We start from the raw sequence: 13,539 nt of genomic DNA, 5'->3' as shown, positions 1-13,539 counted from the left end.
GGTAGCATAAATATATTCCTAAATTCCCTTTTCTATATTATACAATAAAAGTAATATTCTTCTTATAAAGACACTTTTCTACCTCACCCAACAGATATCCCACAAATTTTTCACAGGGTTTCACAACACACACTTCAATAATACTAAAAATTCCTTATGATTTTCTGTGTATTTCAGTGGTAGCTTACTTGTGTGAGAGCTACAATGTCTATAGAGGAGACCACTTCCATTATTAGTTTCAGAGCAGGCACAATTTAAGCTTGTTATTTAGTTTTATTTCAAGAGCTTGAGTTAAAAAGGGCTCTTTATCAAGTGAGTAGTGTTCCAGTCTGATGCCTGCTGTGGTCAGTAGACGTAATTATATTTCCTTCTTCAAAATGTCGTGGAGAACAAAAAGATTAATTTTAACCTCATCATTGGTTGGAAACTGGTCTGAGTTATCAGCATGAAAAAGTGACCATATTGGGTGTAGTCAGTTTGGCCACACTGCGAACAGGTGCTTGTGCCAAAAAAAGCACTAGGACAAGCGGTTCCCTACAGCAGTGTCAGGAAGCTGGCACAGAGTGATGCTCTGGCCAGCATCCCTAGGAAAGCCCAGGCACCCAGGGATCCCAGCAGCCAGCACCTTACAGGTTACCTGATATACAGGTATATCACAATAGATTACCATAAGAGCAAATAGCATGAACACATTTTTGTGTTTGACTTCAATTAACTTGTTTTCCAAAATCATTTAACAAAATTTCAGTGTAAATGTATTAAATATTTCTTCATGTGAGTTGCTTTGAATTCAGAGAGATTGAGGAAGATATAAACCCTTGTTTCTGGCATCCCTGCGCAAATATTAACTAGAAAGTTGCACATCACAATGTTTAATGTTGTCAGGGCAAAATGAATTATTTTATAAAATTTAATAGTAGAATCTTTGCCTAGTTCTAAGATTACATGGGTTTGAAGGATTTCCAGTTATTTGCTTCATATAATCCTACTTGCATACTTCATAAATATTAAGGCAAAAAGCGACAATTAAATAATTTTAGCCTGATTTCCTAACACCAGACACCAGACATACTGTATTGATATGTTTCATATATTTTCTCTATACATAATGGAATAGATAAGATTACTGTAAGCCATGCTGCTTGGACACTTGCAAAATATTAGAACATATAAAGTAAGGTTATAGATGGGAAGTAAATCACTATGGTCCAGTAGCTAAAGCATCTACATGTGCCCTGTAACTGGAAAAATTTTGTCTCTGTCATATCATCGTATCGTTATGCAGTACAGCATCTTGTAAGCCATCCAAAACATTTTGTTCTTGCCCTGTCAAAGACAAAAGCTGTGATTAAATGGATGGCTGGCACTTGCTCTATTCTGAGCCTTTCTCTTTTCCTTTGATTATCCTTTCTTCACAGCTTCCAGTGCCAAAAGCAATGTACACAGTGGACTATAATGAAAATGCAGTTAAAATAAAGGTCAGTGGGACTGATTTGTGAGACAATCATTGTTCTTCATATCTGTCTCCTTGCAAGAAGTGTACTGGCCTGACTTTTTCCTGGCACCATACACTTTATTTTTACAATGCAGCAGCTACAAAACTAAGATATGCTAAAATAAATGGGCATGACAAATAAAATACTACCCCAGCAAGCTGGAGCTGCAGTGGGCCACTATGTCTATAATGGCTTTGCCTTATTTTAAGAAAATGCTTGTCTAATGCAGATGGATGTCAATTGAGTGATTGTAAAGAACATTAGAACTTCCCCAGCAGATTTACAAGTTGGTCCTCTTAGATATCCTTTCCTACTGAAGACTATAGAGAAATGAATAATTGTATATCATCAGAATCCAAAATTTACCTTCATATGAATAAACTCTTCTCACAATTTCAAAAAAAAAATCATAAATTATTTAAATAAACAACATAAATAAAACACTTCATCAAATTTAGGTGTATGTCACATCTTTAAAATCCAGGAAGCGTGTTATGCTGAAAATTAACTGAATACCTGCTTTTATGAGACTCCACCTGGAGTACCAGATTCAGCTTGGGGTACCCCAACATAAGAAGGATGTGGACCTGCTGGAATGAGTGCAGAGGAGGCCATGAATATGATCAGAGGGCTGGAGCAGCTCTGCTATGGAGATGGGCTGAGAGAATTAGGGCTGTGCAGACTGGAGAAGAGAAGGCTCTGGGAGAACTCATTGCAGCCTTCTGGTATCTGAAAGGTGCCTGCAAGAAAGGTGGAGAGGGACTTTTTAACAAGGACATTGTAGTGACACAGCAATAAGACAAGGGGTAATGGCTTTAAACTGAAACAGGGTAGATTTAGATGAGATATTGGGATGAAATTATTTGCTGTCAGGGTGGTGAGGCTCTGGAACATGTTGCCCAGAGACGTTGTGGATGCCCCAAACCTGGCAGTGGTTCAAAGACTGGACAGGGGTGTGAGCAACCTGGTGTAGTGGAACGTGTCCCTGCCCAGGGCAGGGGGATTGGAACTAGATTACCTCTAAGGTCCATTCTAACCCAAGCCATTCTGTGATCTCTTATCTGAACAACAGTACTATATAAAAAGAGGAGTGTGCAAAGAAAAAAGACATGTCTTTACCAGTCATCTGAGACTGCTTACTTCATACAAAAGTAGCACACATTTTAAAAAAACACCCACCCTACTTAAAACTTGCTATAAGGCTGTCTAGAGACAAGCCCTAAGTCAGAGAACTGTCGGACAAATAGGCTCATCTGTGAAATCAACACAGTCACTGTTGCAGAGGCCATCTTCAGAATGAGGTCCAAAATAGAACAGATGAATAATCCCCTGGACATGCCTGTTTTTCCTGATCCAGACTGCTGAAGTCCTGTCCCCAGCCATGCCTTCCCACCTCTTCACATGCCTGATCTAATTCCAAGGTGAGTCAGAGGTATGACATGATCCAACAGGGAACTTCTCTGCACTGAGGTAGTTTTCAGCTGGATCAGCTGATTGTGCAGCCACAAATGAAATGGATCAAATTCCAAATCTAATACAAGAAATGTGGTGGCAGCACATAGTTGTGGGCACAGGGCAGTGTTGCTACATTCTCTTTCAGCTGTAGATCCCCCAAAATTAGATGCAATTTGAGACTGTACCTTTGATCTGTACGCCTTACTTTTATTTAGCTAACTTAGGCAGCAGTAGGAAATAATACAAGCATTTTGAACTACATCCAGTAAAGATGTAGTTCACACCTGTTTATTAATAGCATATAGATTAACACACCTGTTCTTAATAGCATATTCATTATACTACTCACACATAAGGTGGAAAAGCTGGTTTCTATAGCTATTTATGTCAGAGAGGGCAAACTTCACTCTTCCTGGGAGAGTGCTCTACCTACCAACCATGGAAAAATGCTAGAGTCACGAGACAGGGAAAAGAGGGAGATACAATACAATATGGAGTTTTGGAAGGACTTCACATTGTGTCCACAGTAAAAAAAAAATCATTACAGAATCAAAATATGAGCCATGATTACAAAGCCTTTAGATGCTTCCTGGTATAGACTGCCTTTTTCAAAATGTTCAGTAAGGTATTGGGAAGGAAGGTTGGGTTGGAATGCTTTTAGGCTGAAGGCAGTCTAAAACCCCAGTTCCCCACAAGTGTTGTGTTAGCTCTTCCTGCAGGACTACTGAATAAAAGCTCTGCTTGTTTTGAAAGTATTCCTACCATTAGTTTTGAACCGATCAGAAAGAAGGAATGAGAAAGGAGGGGATAAAGCAGGCTCAGAGGACATCTACCATATGTCTTTTGTGAACATAAGGGGAGATGATCAATGGGGAGGAGGTAAAGCATCCTCTGAGAGTATCTAGTAGTTGAATAGAGGTAGAATCCAAAGAAAACATGAAATTCCTTACAAGTAGTCAGTTCTACACAGCAGATCAATGCTGACCTGCATTAGCTACTGAAAACAGTAGCTATGGATAGGTAAAGAAGCAGAACTAGAGGTCTGGGAAAGAAACCTTAGTAAAATAACAAAGTGCTTAGTGACTGTAAATCCTTGTGGGAAAAGGCTTGGTGTGCAGTTTTCATTTGATGTGTCAGAAGTCTGCCTAATGCATGCAATCACATTCATTATTGAGCATAGTTAATGCTATTGATCACATCTACTGTTTCTGCCCTGCGAACAGTCATAGCACCTCTTTCATTTCTTGTTTGCATGCATGTGATATGCTCCTATTGCCTTGTGTCTCTTTCCCCAAGTGTATACATGAGTCTAGTTTTACTTAATTTGCAATCCAACCAGTTCAGAGTAATCGAACAGTACTAAAAGGCATTAAGCATAATGACCTAAGTTTTATGTCACAGCAGGAATATGCAGAACGTGTCTTATCCAATGAGTCATATTATTAACGTGGGACACACCCCACTGAAGCCAGCAACACAGGCTTAAAAAGTGGAGCACCAAGATAGAGAACCACGGGATATTCCAGGCCCTGTGACCAGCTGATAGCTACTGCCCTCCATGGGATGTGACCACGGAAAAATGGCCAAGCTCCCGTGTGATGCTGTGAGAGATTCTGGCACAACCACCAGCCTGCCCTTTGCCGCCAGGCTAACCCATGTCGCAAGCACTGTGGCATTGCCAATGAAAAGATTCAGTCAGACCAATCTCCCACAGAAAGCAAATGTGTCTGGGTACAAAACCATCTCGCCTCACGAGCACGGGGGGAGGAAAGAGATCCCCGTAACTAAATAATGTAAACCTCCGCCTAGGGCAGCCGTGCCGGGGCTAAGAGGCCCACCTGGGGTGGCGGGGCGGGGCGGGTGTTGCTGCCGGGGCCCCGCGGAAGGCCGGGCGGCCGCGGCGGGCCCGGCCCCGGTTCCAGCCCCGGTTCCCGGCGTGCTGCGCGGGAGGCGGCACCCGGCGCTGGGAGGAGGCGGTGGCGGCGCTGCCCGGGGCGGGAGGAGGAGCCGCCGCCGCTGCCGAGGGCTGCTCTCGCTCTCTCTCTCGCCGCCGCCGCTGCCGGGAGGGGCGGCCGCCCCCCGCCCCGCCATGCCGCTCTTCGCCACTAACCCCTTCGACCAGGATGTGGGTGAGTGTCTCCGGGGCGCCGCGGCCCGGCCTCTCCCCGGGTAGCCCCGCGGGCGGCGGGCCGGCCCTCCGACCCGCGCTGGCTCCATCCCCGCGGCAGCCGGCCGCTGTCCCGGCCCTGCGCTGCCGGGCCCGCTGGCGCCCGGCCGGGAAGCCAGAGCAGCAGCGGCGGCCCGGGCGGGCCGGCGGTCCCGGTGCGGCGGGAGCGGCCGGGCCGGGTCCCGGCGGGGGCGGCCGGAGCTGCCGGGGACAGCGCCGGGGCCCTGCGGGCCCTTCTGGCCTTGCGGGCCGCGGGGCCGAGCGCGGGGATGCTCGTGGGGAACGAGCTGGCCTGCTCAGCGCGAGTAATGCAGCACAGCAAAACAAGCGGCGCGAAAGGTCCGCGCTGGAGTGTTTTTGAAAGGATGAACAGTAAAAAGCACCATCTACAGTTGCTTCACAGACAGGCGTGAGAAAATCGTTAAAGCGTTTTGTATTTAGTTCTTTAAAGGGGATTCCTGTGGGAGCTTTCTCTTTTCCTTTCAAGTAAAACTTGATGTGCTGAGCTCAGGTGTTATCCCCACCTTGCTTGTTCCAAGGCCAGACTACATGGAGAGGAAGTATCTGGCTTTTACTTGACAAAAATTGGACTTAATGCTGATGTGTTGAAACTGAAGATAAAATAACATATAGACAGTTAATAATTAGTTTTGTGTGTTTTATTTGAGATTGTGTAATATGGTTTGTTTTCGACCTGCTGCTGACATCTCTTTAGCTTTGAGCCATAAAGGCTTTGTCTGGAGAATCCCATGTTATAAAGGGACTTTTTCTCCTATGTGCATAAATACATCCCTTGGTTATTTTCTTACAGAAGTGTAACGTTGTATAAGTCTCTTGAAACTCATTTCTTTAATAGTGTTAAACTAGCTGTAATTTTCAACTGCAGATATTAATATTCAACTGCAGTTTCTTAATATTTATCAAAATTCAGATGTTTAGGCTCCAATTAAATTCTTCCAGCTCTTCAAAGAAATACCAAGTCAAAGCCATTTGAAAAGTATATAACATTTCAGGAGAAAGGATTATTGCAAAATACTGAGATGTAAATTCTGTTTTTATGTTATCAGAAAATCTTAGCCTATTGCATCAAAATAAGACATAGCTCGGTCTTCTCATTTTGAACTATTAACTTTTAAGCTGAAGACTGCACTTCAATTAATGATTTTGTTGGTAGCAAAGCTGACTGACTTATTTTGGAAAGTAGTAAATAATTCTTCTTAGTTGTTCCGCTGTCTTGTAGTGTAATTTGACAGCTGAAAGTGAGGAAGAGATTGTACTGCTTGCCAGTTTACTGGGGACTGTTTGAGAATTATTTGAACTAATAAGATTAAAAAGTGATAGGCTCAGGTTCTGGCAGGTGTTCACTTTTTTTCTTGTTAGTGCCTCTTGCTGGCAGGAGAGCTCAGACTGCTTGAAGGGGTGTCTCAAGAGCTCAATTCGCTGGATGTGCTCCTCAGCACTGTGAGTCTCAAGGCAGGGCAGTAGCACCCGTCAGTTACTTCAGTGGCTCATTTGCTCTTTTCTAGGTGCAGAGGATGCCAACCTCCTATCTATGGTGCTTGCCTAATATGATCAACAGTGAAGAATTTTCAAAAGCGTTATTCTGTAAAGCTGTAAAGAGTATGAGGAGATAGAAGTAACCACTCAGTACCAAATCATTCTTGGAAAAGCAGACAGTGGGCCATGAGCTGATTTTCACTGGTAAACAGCCCCTTTTGACCCCTTTCATGGTGTCCTGAGGGAGCAGCAGGCTGTTCAGTTGGTGACAGCCTACTTTCAGGACCCTGCTGCCTTTATCCATCACTTCACTGGATTTGTGCCAGGGAGATGGGAGTGATGAAGTCTCCCGGAAAGCATCCCTGGGCTCTTCTTCTCTGGGGCCCTCTGGGAATTTGCTATTATCTGGATGAATTTTTTGGCAGGCTTCATAAAATAGCATCAGCTGTAGAATAAACTCTCATGTTCTCAGGAAACTTCCAAAAGTTGTGAAGCTATAGTGCTATTTTTCATTTGTTTGCTGTGAGTGGAAGTTGAGTGCTCTGCTTTTGTTCTTATCCAGCAAGAAAGTTTTCTTTTTAAAATCAGATTCCAGAAGCAGAAAGGCAGTAAGCAGCTATTCCTAATTTCATACGAATTTGGACATTAGTGTAGTTGATAGTATAGCGATAGCTGTGCATTCTTGTCTACTGAACAGCTGATCAGTACTGTGCAATAGTTGGAAATTATCTTGGAACCATTTAGGGTAATGGATTGCAGAGAGCATACCTGGAACTAAATTGTTTTGCATTATTTTGAGGAGCATAAGTATGTCTTACCTTCAGGACAATTTTTTCAGTTTTTCTGGCCAGCTAGCAGCATTTGGCTAGTCCTGTTAGCATGCTGCTGCAATGGAACCTGGTCATCCATAATAGTTTATCATTTGTACCAACTTTGTTCATCTGGGTTTTTTAGGTGTAGTTGGCTAAAGAATGTTGTTTAAGATTGCTATTAAATTAATAATATTAAAGATGTCCAAAGATTTGAGAAGGTTAACAATTGTCATCCTCAAGAGTCCAAATCTCTGGATGAAGTCCAAATACTTTTCATTTTCTGAAGTTTCTTTTTCACCGTAGTTAGGAATATATCAACAGGAAGGGATGCTAATCAGTGGTGACACAAGTTTTCACAATCAAGTTGGAGAACCTTTGGTGATGTGCCCAAGTAAGGAACATGGAATTTAAAAAAAGGAAAAAATCATCAAGAACTGGGCCTGTTGAGAGTATAATTAAGAAACTCTAATCTTCGATTTAAGGGGTTAGAATTATAAGTGTTCTTATTAAGTTTGTGGGTTTTATGTTACTGCTGTATTTCGCAATCTTAAAATCATAAAATTATTCCCAGCAAGTTGTTCCTGAGAAATGCAGATTTATCTGCAAGTTTGACTCAGATGAAATAATGGTGAAATTTGCTTTAAGAACAAAAAGGCTGTCTACTAATCTGTCATGATAGGCTTATTAGTAATGTAGCAGTGCTTAGGCTAGGTTTGATAAAGAACTTACTGCTAAAGCAATTCTCAAGTGTCATTTAGATATCTCAAGAATAAAATCTGTAACTCAAGTTCTGATATAAGATATCACAGAAATCACACATGATATTAGGAGAAGGTATTAAAAAACACGGGGGGGTTGCATTGTTTTCCTTTTTTCCTTACATGCAATAAAGGATGAAGGTATTTGCATTTGCTCTGGATGTTACTCTGATTCTTACTTTGATGGTTTGAGGTAGCGCAGGATTGAGGAGAAAGTCAGGCTTGTTATTTACGGTAATAGGAACTTAAGCAGGTGGTTTAGTAAGATAATAGAACTTGATGTGACTTGTAATAATTTTCCCCATGTTTTATTAACTCTAGCATTTGTTGATAATTTTATGCTATTGACTCTTCAAATATTTAATAATAGCCTTGAATTACAGACGATCAGCCTGTAGTTTGATGCTATTAGAATGTAAGAAATGGTTTGACCATGATTCACATGGTGCAATTTCTTGAAATAAAATCCTTTTGCTATTTAAGCTCATTGTTGTTAAGATTTGTCCCCTTGCTTAGTCAACATTTTCAAAACATCCAATTACATGTCTGTCTGAGCTAAACTTTTTTTGTTGGGCCAGGTTTGCCAAAAGAAGAGAAAATTGTTATAGATGAGTTTCTTGACCCCAGATCATTATGGAGACTGCAGACTATGAGTCAACATCTGTCTGCAAAGAAAGATGAATTCCAGGGATTGGTTCAGCTTGTCATAAGACTGGCACTTTTTTGATTGAGTTGGCCTACTGTTTGTCTCAGCTTTGTTTTACAGAGGATATTAACTATGAGCTAACAGGGAGACTGAGTAGAAAATGTATGGAAAAGGAGCTATAACAACCCCCCTTTTCAGTAATTTATAAATATTTATGAAAAACAGGAACTTCTTACTTAAAGACACCTTAGGTGATAGGTCCTCAGAGAAAAATGGCAATGCTGACAGGATAAAACTAAGTGAAATACCCCTTCAGTATATCAGCAAACAACAACAAAAAAAAATCTTATCCACTATCAATTAGCAGACTGTCAGTTCAGCTGGGCACTTTGAAGCCAACATAGTATGTTCCATACTGAAAAACTGTACTTTTCTGTTAATTCTTTCTTTCCTCCCAGGGAAGGAAGCACATAAGTGCTTCTCCTTTCAGCTGTGACAGTGTGTATTATAATACCAAAATTTAGAAGAATCAAAGTAGATCTTCAACATGTAAAATCTATTCCTCTAACTGATAAAAATAACATTGCATACCTGATGTGGAAAGTCAGTTTCTTGCTAATCTCCCTTTTGAAATGCTTCTTATACTGTGGAGAAGGCTTGTGGCCTTCTGCAAATATATCCTTGCACCATTTGTTCATAGGACATGCCTGTGATACACCTTGTTTACAGACTGTTCATCCTTCTGGTGTATCTCTAATGTGTTGTGATTACACAACACAACCTTTCTGATGTATTTCTGGGTGAAAGATCATTTGAGTTCTGTGGATTTGTTAGGGTTTGCATGAGAGATCTAAACATCTAAATTATTTTCTGCCTTCTTAAACCAGGTTGTGAATCCTTTTGTCTTCATTCTGCTCAGTTTATTGAGCTGAGTGATGCTTATTTTTGCTGGGTCACCTTAAGCACAGTGAGATCCTGCACGGTTTTCTGAAGGAATGGGCTGAGATGGCCTCAGTCACTGCTGCTTTCTTTGCCTCGGATCAGCAGCAGGGCTTTCATAGGACACCTTCTACAACTACTCCCAGAAGGACTTGGAAACACTGCACATGTACAGTTAAACTGCAGAAGCTGGTTAATAGCTTTATTAAAGTTAATGGTACATGGGATTCAAGTTTCTCTCTATGGTATCATTGCCTCTGAGGAATTATTTTCAATCTTGTCTAAATGAAATCTGGTTGAACATATTCTTCTTGTGCAGTTCTGAGCATGTTAGTGAAGTGCAAAGTGGTTAATACTGAAGTGGTGGCTTTTGTAGAATGGACCAACGAATGTATATGCTCTTTTTATTTGACAGAGAAAAAGAGCAAAACTTAAGTGCATTTAACTTTAGTAATGTGGAATGGCATGTAATCCAAATTTCTCAGCAAGTGCCTGCAAAAGGAAAGAAAAATTTGCAGTCACTTTTAGTCTTTAAGGGCTATTTAAACTATATTGCTTTGGAATGTTAGTGTTTGCAGTTTCATAGGGAATTTTATTTAGCCATGTGAAGAAAACTTTAAGCAGAAGAGGAGAGAAGGCTTAGGGGAATGTTGAATTTTTCATTAAATCTTTGTTATTTATAATGATATAACAGATTTTTGAGGATTTTTATCATGCTAGAAAGTGGTTGTAATACGAGTCTGTGAGTTGAAGACTTTCTTTAGCTATTCTTTTGAAGACTTTCTGTAGCCATTTGTCTCTTTGTAATTGAAGTTACAACTTCAGTATTTCATTTTAATGATGTCCAAGTGTGAAAATGATGTTACATCCATGAATAGAGTAATAGCAAATAATATGTAGAATGGTTGAAAACCTTATATTGGTAGAATTTTCTGACAGTTTTTACTGCTCTTGTTTTAACTGCTTCAAATAATGTACATTTTAAGTGTTGAGTTTGAGGATATTTTAATCTAGAATTGTTATTTCTTGAAATTTACTTGTTTTTAATGTCTTTGGGACTTTGTTACAGAAAAATAACTCAGTTCTTAGACTGGGGTTTTTCTTTCAAAATAAACTTCAGTAAAAACTGAAGCTTGGGAAGCTTAAGCCTGCCAAGAAATTCCTCTGAAAATGAAGTTAGCAATGGATAGTCACTAAGTTTTCTGCCCTAAGAAATGCATTATGTGGTCCACTACAGTATCTGAACAGTCATGAGAGTATTTACTCTTGCAAATTTCTAATAAGGTAGTAAAATGCTATTGTTAAGATGCACAACTAAGGCAGAGAAATCAAGTGACTAGCACATATTTCCATGGCAAAACTGCAGCAATATTTATATTCCTTTTACCAGCACCTAAAGGATCAACCACTTAATCTGGCAATGGATTTTTTCCAGCATGCACTACCTTTCTTCTGTACTTTGTAAATCTGATGATAAATTTATTTTAGGACGGGCATGTATTTTAGGATTTTTTTTTATTCTTCTGAGAAAAGTTTTTTTTTTTTTTTTTTTAATTCTGTCCTAAAATAATCAACTGCAATTGTGTTTTGTATGTAATAGGGAACTTCAAATAGAATCACAGTGCAAATATTTTTTGCTTTGCTTATAATTTATAAATAATGCACAAAACCAGAGGAGCAAACAGAATTTTATCAAGTCGCCAAGCATTCAGATTTGTGTAAAGTAGAGGGAAATGGGGCCTCAACTTAATGAACCTTATGACACAAGGAGAGGCAGGGTGATTTAGGTATCCCAAATGAGCCCATGCAATAGCCTATGTACTTTCAACCAATGCATAAGTAATTAAACTCATATATTTTGATCTCTTTGGCCTGGCTTCTCATTCAATAGGTGTAACTCTGTCTTCTGGATTTTAGGTACAGTATTTCAGTAAGAGTCTATGGCATTCGTAATGAGGAATGATGTTTTCGTTAAAAGCCAAGTGCTATTCAGTGCCATGAAAAAAGATACAATATATGTTTGGAAGAATGATTTCACATGTAGGTGCTTTATTTAAAGGACATTATAGTCTAAAAATTATTTAGAAGCTAAAGATACAAACACAGCTGAGATTTCCATTAAACAAGGTGCATTTTGTTTCAGAATGCTTTATTTGTTCTTTGTGTGATTTATGACAATGTTTGTGTGGTTGGAGCACCAGTTCTGACTCAGGAGTTATGAAGCTGCAAATTGTTGGTCACTGAAAGGTTTGTTGGTAGGGAAGTACAATTAATGCTTACCTTGTTCTCTTTTGTGTTTTCCTAGGTGTCTGGTTTAGGTTTAATATATGTTTTAGAGACTGAGTATTGGGCAAGATGGACCTGGTCTGGCCCAGTGTGGCTAGTGTTCCGAATGCAGAAGTAGAAGGAGAGAGGCCTAGTGATTCCAAGCTCTGTGCCTTGCAAAGTAGCCAAAAATTGATATTTTTGGTCTCTTTTGTGTTTGTTTTAGGAACTAAATAAATTGTTGAAATAATTTAGAAAGATATTTTTATATTATGACTGATCATTGTTGTTTTTGACCAAAGAGCCCAATTGTTTTCCTCTGAAATTATGGCTCTTACAAATATGTGTGTGTATCTTTATGGAATTACTGGTAAGAAAAGAATATTAAATAACTCCTGAAAAAATAAAGGAAAGCAGTAAAGATAAATAATGGAAAAAAAAAAAAAACAAGGAAAAAGCTATTAAAAAAATTTAAAACTACTATTTTACTAACTACTATTGATAGTAATTATAATTAATAATAACTTAATTGCTACAAATTAAGCTGACGCAACATAAGACTGTACAGTCTTGCACTGCTTAAAATGACTATGTTCAATTGTAGGCTTTGCTTGTGCTCAGAAAACAATGCCTTGACTTTGAGTGGTGCGGCTTCATGGAAGAGAGCTGTGATGTAGTTCTGTTTCCATTGTGTTTGTCATAGCATTAGTAAGCAGCCTTTTGTGGACAGTCAGCTCAGACAGCGTGCTGCTAACATTCTCAGTATGTTCTTAGCTTTTAACTTCCCTTGTTTGAGACAGAATTTAAGTAGAACTCCAGAGGCAATTTTTTTCTCTTACCATTAATTTTATTATCTGGTTGATTTATTGGATGATTATTACTAGAGAAGACTGAAAGTATAGAGTGAAACGGTTTCAGGCTGAAATTTACTGATACTATCTAGTGTTTGTTGGTGGAGGAAATGCCCTAGCAGAAGGCATTGCAAGCAAATGATACTTTTTATATAGGACTAACTTCGACTACCAAGAAAGAGCATGATCATAGCAAAGCACTTGCAATTGAACTCATGAATAGATTTACAAAATGTTCTTATTGAGAATTAAAATAAAGGCTATAATCGGTGTGGTTAATGTGGATTGGGGATTTCATCAATCGCTATCTTATTTGTAGTTTTAGCCAAAGTATTTAAATTAGCACAGTTTGCTGTTATAGTAAAACATTAAACATGCATTAGTAGTTTACCCCTTGATTTGTAGAAGACAACCGATTGTTATGTCATTTCTCTTTGCTGACATTGTGAAGAAAGAAGGATCAGTTGTCAAAAATACAGACAACTGTCTGTTATGTAGAACAATGGAAAAGACCAAGGTTTCAGTTCCATTGGATTGCTCATGTCTGCTAGAGGATGTGCTAACTGAAGTGCAGCATTAGGCATGAGTGACCAGCCTGGGTGTGTGAGCTCCCTGTGCAAGCTCAGAGCCCGGCAGGAACTTAAGGCTTTGGA

General features: G+C 39.7%; 1 protein-coding gene across 1 annotated transcript in view; it reads left to right on the top strand.

Moving 5' to 3' along the window:
• Positions 1-4,903: 4,903 nt before the first annotated feature.
• STAM (signal transducing adaptor molecule) overlaps positions 4,904-13,539 on the top strand; it is a 32,758-nt gene continuing 24,122 nt past the window's right edge. The window contains exon 1 of the mRNA XM_002192623.7: positions 4,904-5,080. Within this exon, the coding sequence (XP_002192659.3) occupies positions 5,041-5,080 (40 nt within the window). The 5' untranslated portion in view covers positions 4,904-5,040. The remainder of the gene's footprint in view (positions 5,081-13,539) is intronic.

This window comes from Taeniopygia guttata, chromosome 2 (genome assembly GCF_048771995.1).
Source record: "Taeniopygia guttata chromosome 2, bTaeGut7.mat, whole genome shotgun sequence".
Taxonomy (NCBI): Eukaryota; Metazoa; Chordata; class Aves; order Passeriformes; family Estrildidae; genus Taeniopygia; species Taeniopygia guttata.
Note: the sequence above shows the minus strand (reverse complement) of the source record. Positions and strands in the feature narration are given on the sequence as shown.